At 38.0% G+C, this 27,598-nt stretch overlaps 1 protein-coding gene across 5 annotated transcripts in view; it reads left to right on the top strand.

Annotated features, from left to right (window-relative positions):
- Window positions 1-27,598, top strand: part of LOC103708196 (calcium-dependent lipid-binding protein) — a 37,561-nt gene that overhangs the window by 4,275 nt on the left and 5,688 nt on the right. For 2 of the 5 annotated variants that reach the window (XM_088718373.2, XM_088718374.2), the window contains exons 2-11: window positions 1,030-1,131; window positions 4,147-4,197; window positions 4,923-4,993; window positions 7,092-7,212; window positions 8,333-8,451; window positions 8,647-8,745; window positions 11,279-11,359; window positions 11,448-11,533; window positions 12,669-12,894; window positions 20,215-20,382. In XM_088718373.2, the coding sequence (XP_088574499.1) occupies window positions 4,179-4,197; window positions 4,923-4,993; window positions 7,092-7,212; window positions 8,333-8,451; window positions 8,647-8,745; window positions 11,279-11,359; window positions 11,448-11,533; window positions 12,669-12,894; window positions 20,215-20,382 (990 nt within the window). In that variant the 5' untranslated portion in view covers window positions 1,030-1,131; window positions 4,147-4,178. The remainder of the gene's footprint in view (window positions 1-1,029; window positions 1,132-4,146; window positions 4,198-4,922; window positions 4,994-7,091; window positions 7,213-8,332; window positions 8,452-8,646; window positions 8,746-11,278; window positions 11,360-11,447; window positions 11,534-12,668; window positions 12,895-20,214; window positions 20,383-27,598) is intronic. The other 3 variants (XM_039123302.3, XM_088718375.2, XM_088718372.2) reach the window with 2 other exon arrangements.

Below are 27,598 nucleotides of genomic sequence, written 5' to 3'. Positions count from 1 at the left end.
GTCAGATGCCATGTCTATTTCATGCCATGAATATTGTTAAGCAGCTCTTTTGAGATCTGGTGTGTCTGGGTGGTTCAAGTGAGCAGCTCAAATCATGTTATGGTTGAAGATTGGAATCAAGTTGTTCGGATTGGTTTAGGCTTTGGACTATCTTGTCATTTATCTATCTGGTAGGATTAAGGTCAGAGGAACCGATACCGGGCATTGTACCGGTTCTCCTGCGGGATGACTCGGTACGGGCGTGCTGGTCCTGTACCAAAAGAGGAACCGTGAGAGAGAGGAAAAGAGAAAGAGAGAGCGAGCTGGGGAGGGAGGGAGAGAGAGAGGGCGAGCGGGGGAGGGAGGGAGAGAGAGAGGGCGAGACGCCAACGGAGCAGCTGACCCTGGTAGGATATATGTTCAACCTTCTAATAGGTAGGCATGAGATTGTATCAAGCCTAATTAAACATAAATTCCACATAAATGAACCCATTTCCTTCCCTAGCAAAGAAGGATTCATAACACCGGTACCAATCTTTAGTTAAAGCATATTGGTTATTATTGTGATCTGACCAACAAAATATGTCCTTTCTATATTATGACAGAATTCATGCATCGAGGTATGATCCATCAATATTTGAGATTGTTCATTTTTTTTATTGTCTCTCAATTTTCTGTCAATGTTGCAACATGTTGGAAATTCTGGTGAGCTTGGGTATCAATCAACTTAAAAGACTAAAACTTTGAAATTTGACCTTAAGGCTCGTTATCTATGATTTTCTAAGACACAAAAGTCATTGACTTTTTGTGACTAAAATTTGTTGTTATGACAACTCTTGTTTCTAGATTTGTTACAGTCAGAAGCTAAATATCGATATATCGATAATTGTGTTAGTTCTCCTCTTTCAATAAAGTAACACGGGTGCATATTGCTATGGGGTATCATATTCTCTATTTCAAGATATTGTTGTGCTTCTTAATATATAGGTAGCTTTGCTGATTTCAGTTGAACAAGATTGTAGATACTCCTGCTTATACCTTCTTTTACAGGCTGTTGATATAAAACTTCTAGGGTCCCTTACCAGAGATGATTTGAAGAAACTCTGTGGCGACAATTACCCTGAATGGATATCTTTTCCTGCATATGAACAGGTTAGTGCAACTTGATCACCATTTTGCAAAATTGTTATCCATTAATATTTTATATGCATGTTGATTGCATCGTTTGAGCCATTTATATTTCTTAACTTTGTGCACCAATGTGTGCAACCCAAATATTAGTATTGGGGCTTAATTTGGCAAGTGTGAGGATAAAGTAATTGACCAAGATTGGGATGGATTGTGAAATATCTGAGATCAATAATTTAAAAGAGGAGGAGAATATAAATAAAAGTCTCGATATGCCCAACCAGCCCCCATACCGAGCATGTCAATACTGAAATAATATGTTACTGATGTGGGGTCTTGTACCGAGATTGCGAATCTTGGGTCAAAGAATTACACTCATAATTACCACTCTATTAAAAAGTTGGCGAATTGAGGATGAAGGGACAAGTCCATCAAGATTGTCAAGTGAGAGCAAGTGCATTATCAATTTGATGCCACCAAAATAAGATGAATTCGATGCATTGATACAATTAGATACCTTACGAGTAGTATGAAAAAAATGAATCGAATTGCTTCATATATTTTCCTATCAAACCAAGCTTGACTCAATTGGTAGACTACCCAGGTCTAAATTGGATTGCATATTGGATGACCTGTTCTAGTTTGGTTTGATCCTTACTAGCCAGAATCTTCTACTAGGGTAACGAACCCACTTGAGAGTCTTCCTGGAATCTTGAACCCAGACCCCGTTACTAAGTGCATCCTTACTAGGAGTGTTTTTAAGTCAATTGCCTCCTTGCACCTGCATCGGCTCCTTCACCCGTTCTCAGCTCTGACCATTGAGGTCTGATCCATCCAAACCGGAATTTCATGATTTTGAAATTCTTAAGTCCTTTCTCTCTTACTCTGGGTTTATAGGTTAGGTATTAAGGCTATTTATTTGTAGGTGGAAGGTCTGATTAATGTTAAATTGCATTTTGTAGATCCATTAGTAGTAGCATTCTGCACCAAACCCTTATTTATTTAGTTCTCTCCACCAATTATCCTTCTTATGACTAATTTTCCTTAAAGAACTAGTACAGTTTTGTAATTTCTTTTTATCTTGCACTGGACCTAATCCAAACTTGATTCATTAGATTGGGTTTGGTCATGCTTGATCCATCCTAACCTGAATAACCTGAGGGGTTGGGTCCAAATAATGCTAAACCTGAAAGGAAATTTTGTTTGGTCCGAGTCATGCTAAACCTGGTCCAGACCTGATGCGGTTGGAGGCCTGCTCATGTTTAATATAGTAGAAACATGCTTTAGGTTTAAGCCATTAAGGCGGCCCATAAATGATCCTTATTAAGGAGACCATGAATGGTGATAGACTATATTACCTAGTACCTTGCATAGCAAGCCGAATGTTCATGGCAGTGAGGTGGTTAGTTTTTTATTGTGGTGATGAGAGTGAGAGTCCAAGGCCCCAAAATTGAGCATCTAGGACAATAAAGGCAAATAAGAGTTACCTAGAGGGGAAGATTCTGTAAGCAACCAAAATGCAAACAACTAGTAGGATAAAAGATGAAAAAGGAATACACACCCAAAGTGGAGTAAAAAAACTAGGATTATATTTTCTCTTTAAGAACCTCATAGAAATTATCTAGCAAGAAATGATGGTCAAATATGGGTCCAATTGATAGTTGAGGCTTGCAAAAGGGTATGCCTCCTAAAGGGCACAAAACAAATAGAAAGAAGAACATGGGCCCATAATGTTGAGAACAAAGGCCCTTGATATTGCAAACCTATGAGAGTAGTGTGACAAGTGATGTGAGACTAATAAGCGTCAACCTGTAAAACCTTTAGACAAAAAGGAAAAAAAAGGTAAACACAAACAGAAAACCATGCAACCAACAATAGAGTCATATGTTGAACCAAGTCTTTATGTCTTTAAAAGAAATACGGATGTAGTTGGAAGAGAATGGGCAGCCTATCAAAATATTAACAAATGTCATGACGAACAATAGATTTGAAGGTGGAGGATATTGGAAGATTCTGAAAAAAATGCTTTTAAATGCTTTCTTCTTAATGCAACCTCTCAATGTCATCCTAAGAGAGGTGCGGACACAAGGTTAAATGCCAGATGAAATTCGATAGAGAGGCACGGACACAAGGTTAAATGCCAGATGAAATTCGATGCCATCGTGATGATCTCTAAAAGCCCACGGCAAAAGCTCTAAGCTTCTTTATTGTTTCAACATGATTTTCTTGGGCGCTAGGTTCAAACTTAAGACTGTTGAACTTTCTATTATCCATGTTTCTTTATGAAAATCTTGGGGCGAAAATCTCAGTTCTTTTTGAGACAGGATAAACCAATTTGCATATTCAATTGGCAATCAGGTGATTAAGTTCAGACAGGATAAACTCGTTTATATATTCAATCGGCAATAAGGTGATTAAGTTGAGATTTCCTGTACTTATTGTTTCCAAGAAAAATTGCAACATTTTTTTAAAATATGAACTAACAAATGAGATGAAGCCTGACACCTCAGTAGACCAAGCCAAAGTTTTGACACCATCCTACCATTGACTAAGCAGTCAAAGATCTCATCAACATGGTGTTCTTCCCCAGAGAGAGAAATCTACCCACAGTGGTATGTGACAGGGAGACCTTTGGCTTGAACTTCTGCTAGGTCGAATCCTGATGGTGGAATAATTGGCTGGGACATTCTTTTTCCTTGCATTCTATGTAGGATGAGTCTCTTTTGATGTATTCTTGATTCGCAGTCACTTCGAGACTGAAACTTGAGGAATTAATCTAGATGAGTTAATCTACTTTTGGAGGGCAAAAGGTCCTATATATACAATTATAACTTGTTGTGATCCTCTCATACAATAAGCAATAGCATGCACTTCTATAACAATATAGTGCAAAGTGTCAACTAAATATCTCCAACTTGTGCATTCGATGAGAATAAGATCTTTGTACATTCATATTGTTGTTGATCCTTACAAATTAATTTTGTCATTGATTTGTTCTCTTACTTGGTATGTTTTAAAAAATTTTCTGAGTCTGTGCAGGTGAAATGGCTAAACAAGCAATTGAGTAAACTATGGCCTTTCATTGCAGATGTAAGATGCTTATTTATTGCATCATTTTATATCTAAGTTTCCCTAATTAAGGGAAGTTATACTCAATTTTGCATGCTTTTGTCTAAAAACTTTATGAGAGCTCATTTTCTTCAAACTTCACATACAACTTTCACTTAAATTCTCTGATTAAGCTCCTTATAAGACAAAGATACTCGAGTTCCTGATTGTATTTCTGCAGGCACGGCCCTTCGTCGGTTAATTGCTGGCACTATGCTCTTCTTATGTTACAAGTTACAACTAATATGTTGCTTCTACATGCTTTTCTACTGTCTATTGTAACAACCAATTGTGCTTGAGGGCATTTGAGTGATTTATAACACAGCCTCCTTTTCATTCTTTTTGTTTCTTGCTCTCTCTCTCTCTTAGGATAGAGAATGATGGAGAGTCAGAGGGCAAATATCTAATAAAAATGGAACATGTGTGTAATTGTGCATCTATGTGCATGCATGTTTACATGCCATCATTTTAATACATACATATATACATGCATGCATGCATGCATATGCATCCATACATTCAAGCAGACATGCGTAAACAGACATAGGATGATAGGATCATATGTACATTCTAGAGTTTGGCATGTGCGATGTGCTTGAGAAGTACAACAGATGTCTGTACTGCCCCAATCTGATTTATGTTCACTCTTCTTATTTTTCTCCCTTGAGGTAATATTGGAACTAAATGGGGAATATTTATTTTTTAAGATGGGAGTCTTTGTAACATGGTGGAGGTAGCAAACGGAATGGTGCCAAGCCTTGTTGATAGAGAGGCATTGGTGAGTTTAGGTTTAATATTAGAGTAAACAAATACATGTGCACATACATATCTATGTAAATATACACTTACATATGTATATGCATACGTATGTGCTATATCTAGGCATCATTTCATAATTGAGATTCTTTCTATGACTAGCTATCAACCTATCATCAGCCCTCCACATGTTTATCTAGGCTCGGGACCGCATTTAGTCCATTGAAGCACCACAATTTGTATTGGGTCCTCTATAATTTTTGAATATCATCCAAATATGAAACAGATAAATCTAAAGATGAGATGACAATGTATTCCTTGCAAGGTTTTAAATGTCGTTACCGAACCTCGCGCCATTATTCCAGCGAAATGGTACAGTATTGATACTGGTGGTATGTTCTGAAACAGAAAAGCTTCACAAAAATTGAAAAACTGCTGGTACGCATCGGTATAGTTGATATGCACTGGGACATATTGTTTTTTCAGTAGAAGCATGGCACCACTAAGGATTGATACCAAGGATTGATACCAATGTAGCAATACATAGTGTTTTAGTGTCTCTAGTGCTCGTATTGGTGCCAATTTCACATCAAAACAGTAGGGTACCAGTCACACCATCTTTTTCCGGCGGTTTTTGAAAACATGAGTCCTTGTTTTCTCAATCAAATGATATAATTTGATGATAGTGTTTGGCCTGCCTTGACTCTATTACAGGCTTCTCCCTCTTGAGTTAGAAGTGCTTAACAGATTAATTCTGTAGTAGTTTTGGAAAATGAATTACTTATTTTGTGTAATGTCATTTCACTTTTCCACTTGTTACTTTCTAATGTTGATTTAATTGCTTCTATCTTGAAGGAAAATTGAGGAATTGTTATAGATGTAACAGTTGTTGTGCCAGTCTTTCCTAGCTAGAAGTTCTTGGAAAATTTCTCTGTTTATTTCCAAATATTCCCAATTTTATTTCAACATAATGATGCAACATACAGATAAACATATATAGAACATTTTGCAACTTCCACGAATAACTTATTTATGAATATTTTCTTATCTATTCTGAGAGTTTCTATATTTTGGTACACTATGACTCCAATGCCTTCAAACTGCTATTTCTTATCTTAATCATGTGATCTCTGACCTTTTTGTCCGTCAGTCCCAGATTTTGTTTGAATTTTGAACTTAAGCTTCAGACAAAATATTTTTTAAATCCTGAAATTGTTACTGTGCTGCACCCCTCCTCCACAAGCCCCCTCACATGTGCATCTGATGTAATTGATTCTAGACTATGCAGTCAACATTGTTTGGCCAGTTATCAGGCTTATAAATTGATCCTAGCATGTGTCTTTAAGGTGCCCCATGTTGATAAAGCCAGAGCAGGAAGCCAATAATCTGTTCAGTTTCTAGACTCCGAGTGCTCAAGCATTTAAAATACCACAATTTTATTTGGCTTGGGCTTTGTAAAGTCCACTGTCATTCTTCTTTTATTTATTTTCAATCCACAGTTCCACACTATCATTTCAGGATGCTTCCACATTCTTCATGCATCTGTATCATTTGCTCTAATGACTGGTTCCCAGTATTGGACATTGCACAGGTGCTTGGTGAATGTAAGTTCAGGGAAAACAGTCAGGCATGCAACCGATACACTCTATTGGCTTGTACAGGGCCCATCTTGGACATGCAATCAATTAATTGACGCACATTTTGATGAAAAATGCCGCACTATGCCAAATCTACTCATTGCGTCAATCTCTCCTTGTGCATGAAATCCCAGTGAACTGTTCTATACCGGAACTCCTAGAGATGTATTCCATTCCTCTATTCATATAATTGCATTGAGATTTATACTTATTTCTACTTGTAGTTATTAATTTAGCAAATCTATTCTTTTGTATAATTTTTGATTTTAGAAAATCTCAGAGTTTTATATGGTTTGTTACTTTGTTATCTCCTTGCAAGTATTTAAATACATGGAGCTGTATTATTAAAATTTCCTAATTGTTGCTTCTTCTGTTAAATATTCACATGCAGTCTCTCGTAACTGCAGACCAATAAACCCTTTGTTTTTTAATTCTATCAACTCTGTCTCTAGGCTGATTTCTAGTTTTTCTTCTGGGTTTTAGGCAGCAACAATGGTTATTAGGGATTCTGTAGAGCCACTACTAGAAGAATATCGGCCCCCAGGAATATCGTCGCTTAAGTTCACCAAACTTTTTCTGGGAAATGTCGCACCCAAGATTGAAGGTTTGTATATAACCCAGAATTTATATATATGAAGGTTTCAAGTTTTCCGTCATGATGTTTTTTGAACATTAATTCAATTGAAACATATTATTGATAAGTTCAAGGGAAGGCAGGTTGTTTTACCTGCTTCACGTACATAGTGTTATGGATATGCATATTGTTATTTCAATGTTGTCTTATGACTCAAATCTCATGATTCTTTTTTTTTTGGGTAAGGTTGAGCCTTATTTGCTTGTATTTCAAAATAAGGCACTTTCAATTAACTAATAAAACTAAAAGTATACATGTATGACCTATTGACTAGCAGTATGAAATTATATATGAGGAAGAAAATGAATTTGTGAATAGTCAGTAATTTTAACTTCTTGTTGTTGTCATTTGATTATGTATGTTCTATGTTTATAACTACATAGAAAAAATCTGGCATTCTCCAAGAACTTTTCTTGGAAAGGGAGAATTACCAAGCATGTAGCTTACACCTTTTTATTGAAGTAATTTGTTGGACATATAGATACTTTTGTATTATTTGCAGTATTTTTCTTATTTCAAGGATAACCCTCTTATGATTGTAGGAAACAATTTGTTTTCCATAATATTGGTATAACTTGTATGCTTATGATATTACCTTTCAACTAAAATTTTTAAGTCGTCAAAACAGGATATGCATATAATACAGCATATCACTGTTGAGGTTCCAAACTTTCAATTGACTCAAGAAATGATCTGTGCCTTGATTAATATCTCTTACTGGTTTTATTGTATTTTTGAGATCGACTTTCTCTTCTCATCTAAACCTAGAAAAACTAGATGCAGCGAATTCCTTCATCTGGATGCAATCTTCTTGCTCTGCTAAATTTCCATCCATCAGAGAATCTTTAAATGTTGTCTGTGGCGGTACTTGAGCTGCTTCTGTTGTCATGCCTCTCAGCTCTCCTATTAAAATATGTTTCTTGAAATTCTCCAAACCTTAGTGATGCACTTCTTCTACTTTATCTCATTTTCATAATATAATAGGACAAAGATCAAGTCAAATGTTATTGAATCTCTTAACATGTTATTAGACTGTATTTTATATATTATACATCATATGTTATATTATACATGTATTTTCTTTTTGAAGGCATCCGGGTACAGAACCTTAAGAAAGGTCAGATTACTATGGATATTGACTTCCGATGGGGTGGAGATCTGAGCATAATTCTTGCAGTTGAAGCTCTTGTTGCTTCGCTACCCATTCAGGTTTACATTTATGTGTAATCTAATATTTATATGTTATAGAGGAGTACATGATCATCATTTTGTTCAAGTGTTACTATTTGATTTTTATCATTCAAATTAGGTATGCTTCCATGGAAGAAATGCATACCCTTCGATTTATATAATATTTTTTTAGGCATGAGATTTTACTTATCATCTATCTTGCTCTGGTTGCAGGTGAAAGATCTTCAGGTTTTCACTGTTGTGCGTGTTATTTTCCAACTTTCTGAGGAGATTCCCTGCATTTCTGCTGTGGTTGTTGCTCTCCTTGCTGAGGTAATGCCTAATTTTATTATTATTATAGTTATTCTTTTTTGAAACTCTGTAAAACTTGGACATGGGATACAATTCCATAAATGAGTTGTAACATGAAATTTAAGTGTTAGAAAATTAGGCAATTATTTGATGCCGAACTGTTTGTCATGGTGTGGTGTGGTCATAAATGCTGATCTTCATGGTGGAAATTTAACAGGTAGTTTTAGGAAAATATAGGTAGGGCTTTTGATAAATTTTGAAATGCTTGTATTGACCATGTATTTAGCCTTTGGTTGGAATAATAGAAAAGAGTATAGAGATGTCCATTTGAAAATGAATGAGATAATTCTTGTCTGCATGGCTGTCATATGTGCCTATCCTTTTGGTGGAGAAATCGGGAAAAGGATCTTTTAATCGTTATGTTATTAGATGCTTGGATTGATCTCAGCAAGCTTATATAAAGTCATGTTGCATGCCATGCTGAAAGGTTCTGCTAATTGTATTAAGCGGATGATGCTTGTTTGGCTTGATATTTAGCTACTTCTTTAATCTCTTGTCGATTTTGTTTGCTTACTGAATGAAATAGCTGCAAAAAGTCTTGGATTTCATGAAAAAAATTGTAGCATGTTTAAGCTAGCTAGGATGGACGTTTCTAATCGGTTAAATATTACATTTAATGTTTCTATATGATAAATATTACATTTAATCATCTTTCTCCACTGGGAAATTTGTTATTTTGCAATTCTTATTCTAAATCTTGATACTTACTATGCTATTTTCCACCAGGATTGTAGTCTAATGTCCAAAGCATGCTGGCAACGACACTGTCGGATAAGTTTGTTGTAGCAGGATGATGGACTCGTGTCCTTGACTCCTAGTGAAGTTGATCTGAAATCTCTGGTCATATTATATTCAAATCTCATAAAAAATAAAAGCGAAAATAGGAACACCTGGAATATTACCGGTGTCAACCCCAAGCATTAATAAAATGGCGGATTGTTGATGTCAGATCTGTAACTGTTGCAAGAAGAGTGACGTTCAAGCTATGAAATGATCCTTATTTGACTAAATGGCAAAGAACATTCTTAAAGCTTTACCTAAGTGGCTGCAATTGGTATTTTTGGTGATGATGATGGTTGAATAATAATGCACTGGCATCTTTTTTTTTTTGTAATAGAGTTAGACATCTAATTCTTTTGAAATAGCTGTTGAATTAATTCTTTTAATGTTGACTTTTTGTTAGTTTCAAGTCTCTGCTTATTATAGAAGACAATGGGCCTGTATTGAATTGAAGTATTAGTTAATTGTGCTAAGTTTCAAAACTGGAGTAGTTAATATGAGACCCAACATGAAACTCATCTGATCAAATATGTTCAGAACCTGATCTGATCCAAACCAGCTTATTTAAACCGGAAACTGGATTTTGCATGAAACAATTGATGGGCAGGTTATGGCTGCGTGAGTCTGCTACAGCACCAATCTAGTTGAGATGGGCCATTCACTTGAGCTGTTTAGAGCCCTAACTACTTTATTGCCATGAAAAGTCACAAGCGTTGGACTTTTCATGTTTGTATCGATTCAGCTAGAAAGTTCCCTTCTAGAAGAATCTTTTTAGTATATATTATTAGTTATCTAGTACTTGGATGGGCTGAGAATGCTTTTATCATTTGGTTGGTATTTTTCGGTGAAGGAAACTTGTAAAAGCTTTTAGAGCACATTTTTAGATAAAAGAATATTTGAAGCTTGCCATGACTATGTGAGATGTGCCACTAATTTTAGATAGTTTCCTACACAAATTTAAGGCGAACTTACAGTTCTCAACCTCACATCTTAAGGAAAAACACTTGGATACTTCCTTTAGGTTCATGAAGTAATTGACTGGACAGGCATAAAAATTGCATGGTAAGGTTCATGTGATGTAAAGCCACGCCCTTTACACCTTATTTGTCTTCTGATTGCATATCAGGCTTCAATTGTTTCAACAAATAATAGAAGGGTATATGACAATATGAAATAAGATGGGTTTCTGAGGAGCAATTTTGGAAGGAGGACCATATTAACTTAGAGAGGGACAACATGTTAGTTTAAGGAGGAAGTAAGAGTTTCGGAATAAAAAAGGTTCTCGTGTTCTTATAAACCTGCTCTCTCCCTCTCTTCAGATGGTAGGCCAAAACATTACAATGTAATGGTCATGCAATTCTTTTGAATGAAATTCTAAACGATGGTTGAGTTGTGAAATATGATAATAAAATTGAGAAATGGTTTGTATCTAATACCATTTACATTTTACATTATTCAAATCTTTGTGAAATTTGAATAAATCAACCATTTAAGTGGATTTGTACATCCATGTATGATTAGTGTTACCTTATCAGAAAAAATATACTTCACAGCAAATTGGGCATGAACCCAAGAAGAAAACGATTCTATGTTTATTCTACTACAGCTAGATGCTTGAAGAATTTATATATTAAATGTCAGAAAGTTTTGATTACACCTGTTTCATGTAACTATGAACCACTGAGATCAACATGAATTTACTTGTCTGTTTCAGCCAAAGCCTAGAATAGATTATACATTGAAGGCTGTGGGTGGAAGTTTAACCGCTATTCCTGGGCTTTCGGACATGATTGATGTAAGTTTGAATATTTACTTCTAGTCAGTAGTCCACTTCTTAGACAAGAACTAATCCAAAGCTCAATATACCATTCTCCATAATATAGGATACTGTGAATTCAATTGTTACGGACATGCTCCAGTGGCCTCATAGAATTGTTGTTCCACTTGGTGGAGTAGATGTGGACCTAAGGTAATTTTTCTCCTTTTTTTTCTCTCTCTACTTTCATGCATGTTACATTGGTATGAATGTAAATCTAGGTTCATGTGTTTAAATGATATACTCTGGATTGGGTTTAAGTTAATAGAGCAAATATCCTAAATCCAACTTCCCATTTAAATTTAAGTCCTTTCCTGAAAAATTTATGTTCAATTCTCAAGGCAGCACTAACCTCACTCCTGTTCTGATATTGACCCATATTATTTTTCCTAGCAAATATTGTACCTTATAACCACATCATATCTCATTTATAAAATAGATCCGGGATATGGAATTGACCTGTTTGGATATCTTTTCTGCCTCGTTTCTCATTATATTCTATATTTTTCATGTGTCAAAAGCATTGTCAAGCTGAATTGGGGTACCATTTCAAGTGCTAAGGCAAGAAACATGTAGAACCATCTAGAACACAAATATCACAAAATCTTGGTCATCTCTTTAGGCTTTTTCAGAGGAAGGATAAAATATCAAGCTTTTAATATGTTTTCCTTTATAGTCATAGTTAACTTGTTCATTTTTTTCTATATTTTGTTAGTTATGTTATTTCTAGTGCCATACCTTCAAGGAAAAAACTTCATCTCCTCACTCCCCCCTACCTGCTCAGGATGTGGTGTGCAGATTGGGCAACCTGCATGCAGGCCCCACCTGACACCCATCGACCCCTATTTATCGTGCCATTTCCCAACTGCCACACAGGACTAGGTTCATGAGCAGGTAGGGGAGCAGATAGGTGTTGCAGTTCTCTTTCCTTTATTATTTAGGTTTAGAACATTGGTTCAAATGTTCAATGTTATGAAATTAGAGTCCTCAGATATTATGCTCTTATGTTGCTATCATGTGCTAGTGCATTATATGTAAATTATGTAAAGTGTATATATACATGTGCATATGCATTGACGACGGCGTACTATGGATACCAGTCAGGTGTTCTCTTTGGTGTTTCAGCTTTTGCAAACCAGTTACATCTAGATTTTTTGTTAACGTAGTGACTAGTGACAGTTATCATGATAATACTCTATTCATTTTGAGCAATCTCATTTTCAGAGATTTTTCTGCTGTGAAGCTCACAGTGGGGATGCTGACATAATTTGTAAATGTTTTTGTGCAGCGAACTAGAGCTTAAACCACAGGGAATACTTTCATTGGTTATCGTGAAAGCAACTGCTTTGAAAAATATGGAAATGATTGGTAAATCTGATCCTTATGTGGTTCTATATGTACGCCCTATGTTCAAGGTTAAAACAAAAGTGATCAACAACAATCTCAACCCTGTATGGAACGAAACATTTGAGCTACTTGCTGAGGACAAGGAAACACAATCTCTAATTCTCGAGGTACAGTCCACTTCTAGCTGTAAATCATTTCTTAAACCCAGGTTTTTCTTTAGCACATTAATTTTGTAATTTTTATTTTCTTTTATGCACAAAGGGTCTCCTTCATATATTTTCACTGTTTTCAGATAAATTTGTAGATGAATCTACTAGAGCCTTCTAAACAAGAACTTGATTGCAGTTGTTAGAATTTTTGGTTGGAAATTGCTTATTGGTATCTGTTTTTCATTCTTTTTGTGTAAGATGTCCCAGATAGTTTTATATAAAGGCCCAAGGTTGAATTAACATTTTACAGTCAACAGAAATTCCTGCATAGGGTGTGACTAGATTTCGGGATTTTCAAAAGTAATGTTGCATGTATCTGTGAGTATTGAGATCTCCAAAATGGATTTATATAAATGCACCAACAAATGAAAATAATGTAGCGCATAATCATTGTTTCAAATCCTAATGGGACTTCAAGCAGGGAGCCAGTACGGTGTACCGTCCCAAGTGTCGGGACGGGACTGTCGTGCCATCATCATAGCATCTCGATCGGCACATCCTAAAACTTTTCCTTGTGCATAATTTCTTTTTAGGGAGTGCCTAACATCATTTTCTTAAGTTTTGCTTAGAAAAGCTTATTGAAGTTTATATGATTTACCTCTCTATGGGTTCCATGTTGTCACTTATCTAACCAACCTTATTTGTGTACAAATGTCATGCATAAACATAATTTTGTAGAACATATAGCGGGGGTGATCCTTTTTAGCTCACATCAAACTTTTGTATCTCAAGTGATGTGTCCAAATGTTATGTTATTTTTTCTTGTGGTCAGGTAATCTTGAAATATCTGCGCCACTATTAGAGATGTAGGGGCTTTTTAACCCAAGGGGATTGAAAGTAGTTTAGGTATTTCTGTTTCAACATTATTGCAACTTTCAAGTGTGATAGGCATACGCTGGGTAGGAAATCCCCACCTTCATTCAGAAGGGCCAATCCCCACCTTCATACTCTTATTTTCATCCCACCCACCCCTCTGAGAGTGAATCCAACCCAAAGTACGCCGTACCAGTACCCGTAGGACCGGTACGGTTTCGGTTCGGACCGGTATCGAACCGAAAGAGAGGTAAAAGCGTGCGTGGACTTTTTCCGTGCGCGCACGCCCCACGTTAAATGCCACAGAGTGGCATTAAATGGCACTCTATGGCATACCATGCTCCAACCAAAATCAAACCCTTGTATAAAGTATAGAATCACTTCTTTATACAATCAGCTTTTGTGCAGAATATTAATGAAATTGCTGGTCTTCTTTCTCCTTTAGTGCAATACCATAAGACAAGCTTGGGTATCGCAACCCTAGGTAAAGCCTACTTTCATGGTGGTGTGAGGCTATTGAATGTCGTTTGCTATTTCCTTTCTATTAATGGCTTCTGTTATTTCACGTTATGTTGCTGCTTCTTGTCTCTGTATTACAACTTTGAGGGTGCAAATTTTCATAGACTTCACTAATTTCTTTTTGAGATCCTAGATCAACATCCATACTTCGCCATAATGATTCCTACTGCTACTTTAACAGTTTAATCTAAGTTCCAAGTAACCAAATTTCTTTACTCCATGATAGGATCTGATAACTCCAATCAAGTGATAGTTACATTTCCTTTTGCTTGCCACCTTCTGCATTATCAATATTGCATCACTATTATTGTTTAACTCTAGGAGAATCTCTTGTTTTTTGGGAAAAAAAAGATAAACCAGCAATCCATTAAATCAGCCATCGCCTTCATATCATGCTAAACCCCTAGACTATCCTACATCAATTAGTGTATTATGACGACATTTTTAAAAGTTAAAAAATATTTTTTTCCCAATATTTTAGAATAATCTTGTTTAATAGGTTTGCTTGCTCTTCAACTTTGAGTTATTCAGTTGTCATTTGGATTTAACTTTCCAGGTTTGAAGCCTGTATTTCTTTGCAAATCCCTAAATTCAGTCGTTAATTTAGATAAAAGACAGATTTGTATAGTTGTTGATAGCTGTTCTCATATTTTGATATTGTATATTATTGGAAGGGACTAACTTCTTATGAATATGATTACTATAAATGTCTATACTTTTGCAAGCAATCTTGTATAGAAAACCATTTCTTTGAGTCGATGACATACTTGCTCAGAGAAATAAAAATCCCCTTTGGCCTTTTGGATAAGAAGCACCCTGTTCCCCCAAAAGTAGTTATGTTTACCTAGATACTTTCATATCAAAAACATTAGCTAAAATTTCTTCAGTTGTTGATTAGCTCAAAATAGTAAATACTATCTGTCAGAACAATATTGGCAGCAGATTACAACCACATTATAATACAGATTTAGCAATGTGTGGAACAAATATTGAATTGACTGCAAACACTTATTTAAAATCCAATTTGAGAGAGGGAACCATTCAATCTCTCAAAACAGACCCAAGGAAATTGTTGAAATCAGCATAGAATCTTATCTAAAAAACATATATGACTAGCCAGAGTTCTGGATTAGTATCTTGGTGTTACCTCCAAAAATATCTCCCTTTGAGGATACGCATGAAAAAATTCTTCATTGGTGGTATAATGGTCAAGAGCTACAAAAAGTATCCAAATAGGACCCAGACAGATTTCAGAAGTCTTGTGGTACTTTACTCCTTCATGCTGGTTAATCTTTTACCACTAGGTGAGCGTTTTATCATCAACTAGACCATCGAACCAAAATTTAACCTGCAACCAAACTTCTTAATGCCAGAACTTAAAATAGGTAAAGGAAAATCTTTCTTGATTTTTTAATTTAATTTATCTTTTACAAAAAGAGTGTCAACATCCATATCTGTAACTTTCTTCCATTTATAAGAAACAAAACAATCAAATGGATTTCTGGTGCTTATCCCTTTATGAAGAGCAATTGGGAGATCAGCTGAAAGAGGATTTCAGGGAAGCAACACACATAAGGGTGTTTTGGTACAACCAAGTGGAGATAGTAGACTGAGGTATTGGCTTGCCTTAATAGGCAACTGTTGCCCAAGATAACAACCCAAGAGGGGGGGGGGGGTGAATTGGATTTTCTAAAATTTTAGGACTTTAGATTTTATTTATAAATGAACAATTTGGCCTAAGTGAAGTGTATAAGTGCAGTAGAAGCAAACTTAGTTAAGCTTTAGTTAAGCACGCTTAAATTACTTTTAGAAATCAAGCTAGAGCAATTATGCAATATAATAAAAGGAATAAGGCAAGAAGCACAAAATGAGCACAATACAAACACAAGCAAGTATAGTGGTTCGGTGCACCCCAAGGCACCTACGTCCACTCTCCATGCGTTCTCTTGGAAATTCACTATAACCCCTCGGATTACAGTTGGATTGTTTTTCTGGGCTCACAATCCAAAAATCCTACAATTAGTTTTACGGGATTACCAATTAAACCTAACCGTTGGTTTTAAGGGATCACCAACAACCTACACCATTGGTTTTACGAACTCACCAACAAACCTTATAAGGAATAAGAGATCAAAGGTTTAAAGCTCCTAAATGAGCAATTAAAACAAATATGCACTCAAAGAAGAGATAAGAAAATAATTATCGCTTTGTAGATGCTCTTCTCTTATTTGCCAAGGTTGCTTCACTCCTCAAGGGGTTGGTAGAGCTCTTGAAGTCACTTGAAATCTGCTCAACCACCTTCTTTTAGATCTTGAAATGAAGCAATGAATGAGGCTCTCTTGAATTTTCTTTTTCTTTTGAATATGCACTTCAATTTCACTTCAGATCGTTTTTCCTGATGAATAGTGGCTCTTAAATACTTCTCCAATTCCTAAAAATCAATTTCTGGCCGTTGGATTGAAGAAACTAGCCGTTTATAGCCGTTGGACTTGGAGCCTTAAAAAGTACTTCTGTAGAACTAGTCGTTATGCTGTCAGTCGTGCTCGGGTCGACTCGGATTCTTCTGGGGTCGATTCGAGCTACAATGCCAGTGTCTGGGGTCGACTTTGACGGAAATTCTAGAGAGCAGTTTTTTGTTGCTGCAAGCTGGGGTCGGATTTTTCTAGGGTCGACTCGAGCTATAGTGGGGTTGACTCGAGCTTGGCTGGGGTCGACTCTGACAAGAAATCAGAGAGCAATTTTTCTGATGTTTCAAGCTGCGGTCGACTTGAGCTTGCTTGGGGTCGACTCGTGTATGGACGGGGTCGACTCTGACAGAAAATCCAGAGAGCAATTTTTGATGAAAAGTTGTTGGGGTCGACCCGAAGCCTATGCCTATTTTTCTGGGGTCGACCCGAAGCCTGTGCCAAGCATGCCAAATGTGCCAGAGTCGACTCCAATTCTTCGTGGGGTCGACTCTAGGTCTGTCCCAAGGTATGCCAGGGTATGCTACATGCATCAGAGTCGACTCCAAACTTTCTGGGATCGACTCTAACCCTAATTTTCTGCATCCTAAGGTTAGTTTAGCACATGAAACCAATAAAAAAATTATTGTAAGTATCTTAAGATGCTTGACACAGAAAAGTTTCATCTCTTTGACTATGAAAAAGACAGAATTGCCCTTTAACAAGAAAACTTCACTCTTAACTTTGTCAAACTGAAATTTAGGTTTTTCCTCAAGTTCTTCTAATAAATTTGTTCTTAGATGAGTTCTTGAAAGTTGTTTTAATCGTATATGAAGAATGTATCAAGAATGTAGAATGTATCAAAAATGTATCGCTTCTTTCTTTCTTAAGTGTTTATGTACTTGATCAATTGAATTAATGGCATTAGTACATCCATATGACCTCAATGGCTCTGTAAACATCAAAATAACACTAGGATCCTCAGCAACTCACAGGCATCCTGCTGCTACATTGGGATCCATGGGAGCTGGTCAGTCGTGGAGTAAATTGTGTATGTAGATGCTTGGTCAGCCATAGATTAAATTGTGTATGTACAAGCCCAAAGAAAGGTGGTAGTGTTGGATTGGTAGAAGGGGGAAGTTCCAGCTTTATAACTTTCCAATTACTCTTGTCAAAAAATGTGGTTGTTTTTGATTATTGAATTTTAGTGTGGAAGAGAGGTGGTTCAAAAATCAAGACCATATCCTCATGGAAGAATTTTGATGAGACTCATCTAGTATGTTTTCAGATAAGGTCAATAATGAAGTTGCAGGGAGGGGTAGAGGCTTGGTAAGCATGGGTGGTGGCTAAATTAGATGACCAATTTTGGCACATATATGAACTTTGCTCATAGGGATTGTTCAAGTATTTAAAGTTAAAGGCAAGTGCCATGTATCATGCTAGTGCAAGTAAAGAGTCTGACATGGTTCATGTCAGGGTATACAAACCGACTTGAAATCGACCCAAACCACTTGGTTCAAGATATACCGTACCAAACCGATGCGAAATTGGGTCTATTCCACATATTGGTTCGGGGCAACATAGTAAGCAGTCAAAACTAGTCCAAATTGAGCAAAACCATCCAATTCTACTCGGTTCTGCTCGAATCGAATGGTATTGACTTGATTTGGCTAGGTTGTGTTGACATGGTTTATATAACTCCTCCTCATCCTCTATTGGTCCCTTCTTTCTCTTGCCTCTCTCTCGCTTGCTTGCTTTTGCCTCTGGACTTCTCGCAGACAACCTCCACCTCCAGGATTTTCTTCACCACTGGTGGCTTCCACTTTGCTAGTGATTCACCTTGAGACCCCCATATGACGGCTCAGATCCGATGCTCATGGGCTCATGGCAGCCATGGGCTTTTCTACCATATCCACCACCACCATCATTTTCGGTAGCCTCTAGTGGTCGAACCCCCTTTCCTCTCTCCCTCCCTCTCTTTTCCCTCTCTTTGGATATAGGGAAAAACCTTAGATTGGGTGAGTTGACACTGACATGCATACCATGTGTCGGTGTGGTAAAGTATCACATTAATACCAACCCAGGGTCAGCGGAACCGTCCCGAACCGGACGGTTCTGGCCGTTTCGAGCCATGCCGGTGGCTCACTGGTATGGTTCCGGCAACGGAAACAAAATCCGTTGTCGGAGCCGGAGAAGGAGAAGGAAGGAGAGAGCTAGCAGAGGAGGGAGGGAGAGGGCAAGATGCCAGCGGAGTCCGGCTGTGGCTTTAAAAAATTTCACGATTTGCCGATTTCATTTAAAAATCGCAAAATTTTTTAAGCCTCGGTCGGCCTTCGCTGGCCTTCCTCCCTCTCTTCCCTTTCTCTCTCTCTTTTTCTCTCTCTCACGATCGGTACAGGCCCGACCCAGTCCGTACCAACTCGTGCTGTCAGGAAACCGATACGGTGCCCGGTACTGGTTTTGCTGACCTTGTACCAACCCAATATCTAACCGGCAGTCTGGTACATGTCATTATACCCATATTAAGATCTTTAGTTCGTGTAATAAAAATTTGTAATTAGCATTCTAAAATACACTATTTTGTTCATTGTTTGAATGATGCATTTTAAATATTTCATAACTGTGTGTACACATGTTTGAAACAAATAAATGTAGTTCTTAAATAAATTTGTGGAAATTTAAGATTATAAATTATCCTAGATATGTATGTTAATCATTTTTTAGCATGTCCATTGTATTAACTTACATAAAAAATTTACACATGTATAACAATGAAGCTCAAAATTCATCATAAAAGCCACAGCATGGCATGTCACTATGTTTACATAATGGGGCTCCTGCAATGTGCACATGAACAATTCTCTTACCATGTGGCAAGAGGGAATTGGTGCAACTCATAGGATTTGTTGCCTGATACTGGGGTTTTGGTTGATTGTGGAGTTGCCAAATCAGCAGTTTTGAGCCTGATGTAACATTTTGTGTGCGCATAACAGGATCCCCAAAGCATTTTCCATTATAAACATAGTAACGTGCAATTACACATTGTCAATCCTCCAAACGCTCATATTCTATCAGTGTATTAGGTACATTGAAATCACTATTGGAGTGTTATGTACCTTTTCATGGATCTGAAAGAACAAAATCAATTGCAAAAGTGGCCTCATCTATGGTCATGACTCATGAAGCAAAACTTTGAACCATCATCCTATTATATGGTCATCAGAAAGTGTTCGGTGATCCAGTGCAAACATGAATGTAGCTACACAAAGGCCCTACATGGTGTGCATGGTAGAAGAAATCCATCAAGTTGACAGAAGGCAAATGGCACAAGCACTCTTAATTATGCTATGATATCATAGTTTTCAGCTTAAACTGGTTGTCCTTGATGTTCAAAACTTCTTACATCTGTTAAACCATATCTTCTCAATGCAGTGAATTAAATTACTCCTCTTTCTATTGTTGAATCTAGAATCAGATCAAAGCTCACCTCTCCATATTACAGGTTTTTGATGAAGACAACGTGGCTCAAGACAAGAAATTGGGTATAGCCAAGTTACCTTTGATTGAGTTGGAACCTGAGACTGATAAGGAATTTGAACTGAGGTTGCTACCCTCTCTGGATACGCTAAAGATTAAGGACAAGAAGGACAGAGGGACTCTCACAATAAAGGTCAGTGATTTCTAAATGCCCGCTTTACGGTTTGGGTCTTTGCATTTTTTAGGTGAAAACACCAATTTTAAGAAGTCACAATGCTTACATGTTTATGTGCTAATAAATAAGTTGGTAATGTGAAGTTCTTGAGTCTGGCCGAATGGCATCATGAACCGTTATATTTACTGCTTGTAAGGTTCAAAGCCCCAGTATATGTTCCTGAGTTGATATGGTACCAGGGCAGGTCAAGACAGACCAGAATGACCATGAACAACAAGCATGAAGAGTAAACTAAAATATAAAATAGAATTTTGTCCCAGGATGGCAAGTCGTTCCAAGTGTCGAGATGTGATCATCCTAGTCCATCATAGCTGTTATCAATCAAGATAGTTGGGATGCCCTGGTTCATGGGTAAATGGTCCTGGATATTGTTTACCATTGGAACAGTATAGTACCAATGGGATGCACTGGTGTGAGAAAGTGAGGCTTGATAGTGATATCTAGCAAATAGTTGCTGCAACATTATTGCCTCACAGAAGCACGTCCATGCAAACTGATTCTACTGCTTGCCAATATGCCTTTTCTTTTACTAGAGCAATGAAATTTTACTCCTAAAAAACCTCTATGTACCACAATAGCAGCATGAGGGCACTAGGAATATGACATTTTAGATTATTGGACACATAAAAGTATACTTAAGTTATTTGCTATATCATCATTCAAGCAATAAGAACTCTGGAGTCATAATTGTGAAGTTTTAACTGATAACAGCTATTGATAATTTGCCTTCCACCACAACATTGTCATCCCTATGCTGATTTAACATCTTTATTTTCACAGCTGAAAGAATGTGTTAAGTCTCAGTAGAATATTGATGTCAGTTTGAGATCGTGTCATTTGCAACTTCTTTCTTCTAGAATGGATGGAAAGAACTCAAAGACCTACTACGAGATAGCTAGTTTTTAGGGTCCAGAATACTAGGAACAAGATTCAAAAACTCAGAATCATTTTCTTCTAGTTTTTGAGATTTCAATCAAAAAAATTCAGGAAAAATGGAAATTAGAAAAATAATAGAAAAATAAAGCAAGTCAGGAAAACATATATCACAAAATTTTAGAATTTTTACTATTGTTTGGAACCGCTGGATATATGATTTCAGTTGTTTGAACTAAGAATCTGAAATGGTGAAATATATAGAACTAATGAAAAATGCTAAAAGCTCATGCTAGATATCTATATAAGGTATGTTATATTATGCCTTAATAACTATCCGGAAGTGTAAAAGTGCACAACTATGGACTGCATATGAATATCAACTTGATATGATATCTACCATCATATGAAGTAAGAAGTACTAACAGATATATTGTAATTTATGAAGTTTGAAAATAAGACTGCAAGTCTGCAATCATATGCATCTTTTTTAACTATTCATAAGATTTAAGCATTATCTCATAAATTTGAGCATAAATTTTGTCTCTTCTTTCTCCATGTGATGTCTATAAAAATTCCTCAAATTCTCTTGCTTCTAAATAACGTCATCTCTCTCTTGAATTCCCTAGAATTATACTCCTAGTTGTTTCCAATCTTCTATAATCTTAAGATAATGGTTGTTTTGAAGACTAAGTTTATCAATCATGAGTCAGTAGTAGTACCCCTCGCAATCAATCGTCTAAATCTTGGATAAATTTTGATCTATTTCTATCTCATATTTAATTCAAAATAAAACAATTATATGTGGAAATCATGTTTTTCTATAATCGCAAATAAGATCTATTGATATAGCCTTTTTCTTCAATTAGTTGTATCTTTTTGACTATCAGGAATTCAAGATGGTTTTCTGTTTATTAATTTAGATATAAATATAATCGCTAAGACTTGGATTGCTTGAGAATTACTTGAAACGGCTTAGAACCTCACCCAAAAAACTAGCCAAAAGTTATCATTTGGATTCTTTTGCCTCATATAAGTACGTAGGGTATACTCTGTGCATAACCAGTTTGGGACTAAACAGTCTTCACAAACTCTCCTTATTTACTCCCTGAGTCCCTGGTATTGTCACAAAGCGAAAGATCCAAATTCAATTATGAATACCATGATTGCCTTATGGCCAGCTCCAAAAGGGCTCGTGTTGCAATATCCCCTGTTCCACATGGGACATTAACCAAGTTCACTGTGATGCTACTATATTTATGATGCCCTTGACCTAACTGCATGAGCTAGGTATGTGATAAATGGCTGCATTTCCCATTGGACTTAGCCCCACGAGACATGCTAGGCCTAATACATGAATTACACAATTCCAACAAGAAACCACAAAGAAACATTTTATTTAATATCCAACATCATAGGTAGAGGTCAGAGCATCGATGCAACTAGCCTCCAACCACGAAACATCACCTAATAGAACGAAGCATGTCACATTTTCTCCACAGTACTATCAAACACAATACCAATGAGCTTCAGTCACAGCTAAAAGATAGAAAAAAAGAGGACAAAAATTCTAATTCCTAAGCCTTTATTGATCGGTCCTCCTAATGCAGCATCCAACCAGCTACCCTCAATTCGAAAGAAAATAAAGCACATAGAGAAGTGAGCGAAAAGCATGGTAAGCTACCATTATCACCATTCACCAGCAGCAGGATTAAAAGCTTGAATAAATATGTAAATAATAAGTAATAATTTCAAAAATCTTGGAAGTAAATTTATGAAACATAGAGTACCAATACTTGGTCTTGTAAACAATCAATTAGCTTACAAAATCAACATGTGATGACTTGGAAAACAGGTAGAACAATTAAACTATAATAAAAGTGGCAAGAACATTATGAGTTTCCCAACAATTCAGTTACATTTTATTCACTCTCACCGTCTTTATGACTACGGCCATAATTAGGCCCATGACAAGATCTAAAACTATATTCGGTCTTGTGGTGTAATGCTTAAATCACATTTTGTCTTGTAATGGAGGCTCGAAAGAAATTAATTTTTGAGTATAACAATGCAAATAATTGGCACAACTATGATTTTTCCCTGTGATAAGAGCCAAAAGAAACTAGTCCCTAAGTATAGGAATTCCAGCTATCAAATCCTGTGACTAGGATGGAATTGTAGTCAAACTGAGAGAGTTCTGAGTTTTAACATAGGCCTAGAGTTCGACCCAACTGGATTGTGGAAGCAATAGGTCAAGGATACGTGCGAGTAGGAGACAAGCTGGGGTTACAAATATCGCTAGGATAAATCCGATAAGACCAGAACAAGGCCTCTCCTACCTTGGATTGGGATTTTTTAGAACTACAAAAGATGAAGCAATATTTTTTATTTTTATTAATATTTTGGAAGCAAGAAAATAAAAAAAATAACTAGAAGGCTTTGATTCTAAACTAGAACTGGAAAGCGGGAAATAATAGAGAACTATAAGGTTAAATCTAAACTAGAAGGCTAATTTAGAAGCAGAAAGCAAAGAAGAAAAGCTAAACTAGGTTAACTAGTTGGATGTCTTATGAACTGATCTCGATCCAACCGGAGTTGCACTAGTCTTCTCTTGGGTTTCCCGTATCCACTGATATCACATTAGCTTCTCACAAAGCCTTCTAGAGTCTGACCAAAACAAAGTGGATCCTTTGAGTCATACAAAGCCTGTCACAAGGTTCGCAGAACCGATTGTACCGGCGTACCGATGAGCACCGGTACGGTTCCGGCTTGGAACCGGTACCGAACCGGAGCCGCGCGCGCGGACGCGCGCGCGGAAATTAAAAAAAAAAAACAACAAAACGCGTCCCAATTAAATGCGCGTTTCCCAATTAAAAAAAAAATGCGTCCGCGCGCGTCCGCGGACGCGCGCGGACGCGTCAAATGCCACAGAGTGGCATTTAATGCCCCCACGCGGGCTGCCAGCCCGCATGGGCACAGTGCCCCGCAGGGAATCGCGCGCGGGCGCGATTCCTACGCGGGGAATCGCGCGCGGGCGCGCGTTCTCCGCTCGCGCGTCCACGCGCGTTTTTCAAAAAAAAAAAAACAAATGCCACAGAGTGGCTTTAAATGCCACTCTGTGGCATTAAGAGGCCCACGCGGGCTCCAGCCGCGTGGGCGCTCTTCCCCGCGCGGGGGGCGCGCTGCCCCGTGCGCGGGCGCTCTTCCCCGCGCACCCCCGCGCGGGGAAAGTGTGGCTTGGACCGGTGCGAACCGGGCCGGTTCGCACCGGTACCGGTTTGTACCGGGCCAGTTCGCACCGGTACCGACTTGTACCGGCGCGAACCGGACCGGTTCGCACCGGTCCAGGTACAGAACCAATCGATTCCGACCCAGTTTGGGTCGGAACCGTTTTATACCCCTGTACCGGACCGGTGCCAGTCGGCACCGGTCCGGTACGGGCTGAACCGACCGATACAGGTCGGTTCAGCAGACCTTGGCCTGCCATAAGTTGCATTGTAGCAATGCGGAGTCACACCACTAAAGAAATCAGTCAAAGAGAGCTTTAAAATTCAATAATTTTCACTATGATCAAAAAGAGGATAGTATGGGGCAAAGTATGCTGAACCGGTACCAGTAGGCATACCAGTCGCCTACCAGTCGTCCGCTCGCGGATTCGGGTAAAAAAAAGGCCACATAGTGGCATTAAAGGCCAGTGCGGGGAATCGCACCCGCATGCCGTGGAATCGCGCCGCGCGCAATGGAACCGCGTGGGACGCTCTGCCCCGAGGGAGCGTGCGGGTCACGCGCTCTGTACCAAAACGCGTGTGCGCTGTGGTTTAAAATCCACAGTTAAAAAAAAAATGGTACCAGAGCGAACCGGCCGGTTCGCATTAGTACGGGCCGGTACGAGATTGGTACGCAATCGGTACATATGCATACTGATCGGTACCAGCTCGAAAATAGCTGAAACCGGTATCCACATTGTCCGAGTACCAGTTCCAGCCGGACCGGTCGGTACCGGGCCGAACCGGCCGGTACGGACTCGGCCCGGTACGGACCGGTTCGACAGACCATGGTATAGGGGATATGTATAGTGTTATGGGGCCCTTACATGGATACTCATGGAATCCCTTAGAACTTGACAAGGAGTCAAATAATTTGCAAAACAAGGCTTCTAGAAACATATCCTATGCCTTAAGGGTGCTCTGGAAGCAAAATAGTTATAATGGCAGCTATCCTGCTGTTAGTTTGGTCAGATAGCACCATAACTGCCATCAGATCTAACCTAGGCTGACTGGTTCTAAGGTAGGCTCTATGCCATCCGAATAAGTCTGGTAGCATACTAACTACCATCCAACTTTAGTTCAACGATAAAGGTTCCGCTATCAAATTTCAGACTGATATAATGCTGATACAAGCTCAAATTTTCAACTATTTGTCATCTGAATTGCAATTGGCATGATTCAACTTGTGTTGGAAAGCTTAATGTTGGACATGCTGGAAGTAGTTTCGTTTCGAAATTTCTTCTGTGCTATTTTGGGGAATTTTTGAAGCTGCTGAATTATATGACCCATCCTATCACTGCAAAAATTTGAGCTCCTTGGACACTTGTGAGTCAAGTGCCACCACATTCTAGGTCGCCAATTTAGGCTCCCTAAGGGCTGCTCGTGATGTGTAGGTGCTGCTCCTTTTGGCTTTGGCATATTTCTTCGGGCAAGGCTTTTCAGGCCTGCATCAAGTTCAGTGCCCAATTAAGAGCCAAAATGTCAAAGCAATCGTTTTGTCAAAGTTTCATAACAATTCATTAGATTCTGGATTGCTCACACTTTTTCCAAAACATAAGGAATGAATCAACAGGTCTACTTATTTTGCATGCTTGATCCGCATCATAAAAATTTTATGCTTGTATAATCTACAAACTTGCACTTTTGCATGCAGATTTTCAAGAAATAAAAAGAGAAAACTAAGTTTTCTAGGAAATATAAATATTCATTTCACATCACAATTTTAAACAGTTAAACATATGAAACTGTTTTCTTATGTAATGCATTCATCAAGTTCCACAGTACCATTTTCCACTTTATAATCATATACAATTAATTTTTCAACCTACTAGAGGTGGTAGTTATTGAATCAGAAGAAGTGATAAACCTAATGGGCCTCTAGCTTTGGTTCTGGATCTCCACTGAGGAATGGAACCTGGTTTGGCAGGTGTAGCAGCTGCCATTCTAAGAAAGTCGGTTGATCACAGAAGCGTGCTTTGAGTGTGGTCAATTCAGCCACAGTGCTTGCCAGAGGAACTTTCAATCGAGTTGAGGGCATGATAATACCAGAGCGAATGTTTAAGATCCTTAGGGTTTGATCTAGGTTAGTAGTGAGTGAGTGGACCATAGATTACGTTGGGAGGCTTTTGTTGCTTCCTTCTTTAGGAAGTTATGTCTTTTCTTGTGTTTAGGAACTAATTGTATAGTCAAGAACGCTAAGCATTGTTGTCATGGTTATAGGTTGAGGTGGCTCGTACTAGGAAGGTAGCTGACTTATTGAGAGTTGCTCAAGCTGCTGACAGTTCCAATGCAGCCGGCTCCTCCATGCAGCCATGGGGTCTTGGAACCAGGGAGTCAATGGCAATCGCTAGCAGGATGATACTCATAGTAATGCTGGTAATGGTCATGGAGTTGAAGGAAATCCTAAGGACCACAATCCTATGTTAGACTTAGTGAAGGTGCTTAACAAGGTGTTGCAGTAGCACATCCAAGTTTTGGGGCAACAAATAAATGGGGGTGGTCAATAGCGAAGCCAAATCTGAACTGTCTGAGTTCAAGAAGTTGGCTGTGCCTACATTCGATGGATTCCCTGAGCCTTCTAATGCAGTGAAGTCGTTGAAGGAGATGGAAAAGGCTTTTGTTATAATTAGGCACTTTGACGAAGAGAAGGTGCTAATAGCTTCTTTTTAGTTGCAGCGGAGGCTTATGAATGGTGTGAAGCCACACAGGAGCAGCATGAGAATGCTGCAGAGCCTTTTACCTTGGAGTTATTCTACTAGGAATTTTATGAAAAGGACTTTGTCTGAAGCATCAAATATCAGGTCTTTATTAGGTTGATCTAGGATTTCACAGTCAGAAAGGCGAAGGGAAGATCGGAAAAGCCTAGCAGACGGGACTATCAACCCCTTTCTATTAAGACCTCGGCAGCTCGGAGGAATTCCTCCCAGCGGACTTCCCCGTATTCAAAGTGAAATGTCTAAGTGCTCTCCCCTTTAGGCTTTGTCTCATTCTCTGTATCGTCATCATTTGAAAGCTCTTGAACAGAATCGGACAAG

Source organism: Phoenix dactylifera, chromosome 3 (assembly GCF_051530095.1).
Source record: "Phoenix dactylifera cultivar Ajwa chromosome 3, Ajwa_hap1_PhDact_Kaust_v1.1, whole genome shotgun sequence".
In the NCBI taxonomy this organism is placed as follows: domain Eukaryota; kingdom Viridiplantae; phylum Streptophyta; class Magnoliopsida; order Arecales; family Arecaceae; genus Phoenix; species Phoenix dactylifera.
Note: the sequence above shows the minus strand (reverse complement) of the source record. Positions and strands in the feature narration are given on the sequence as shown.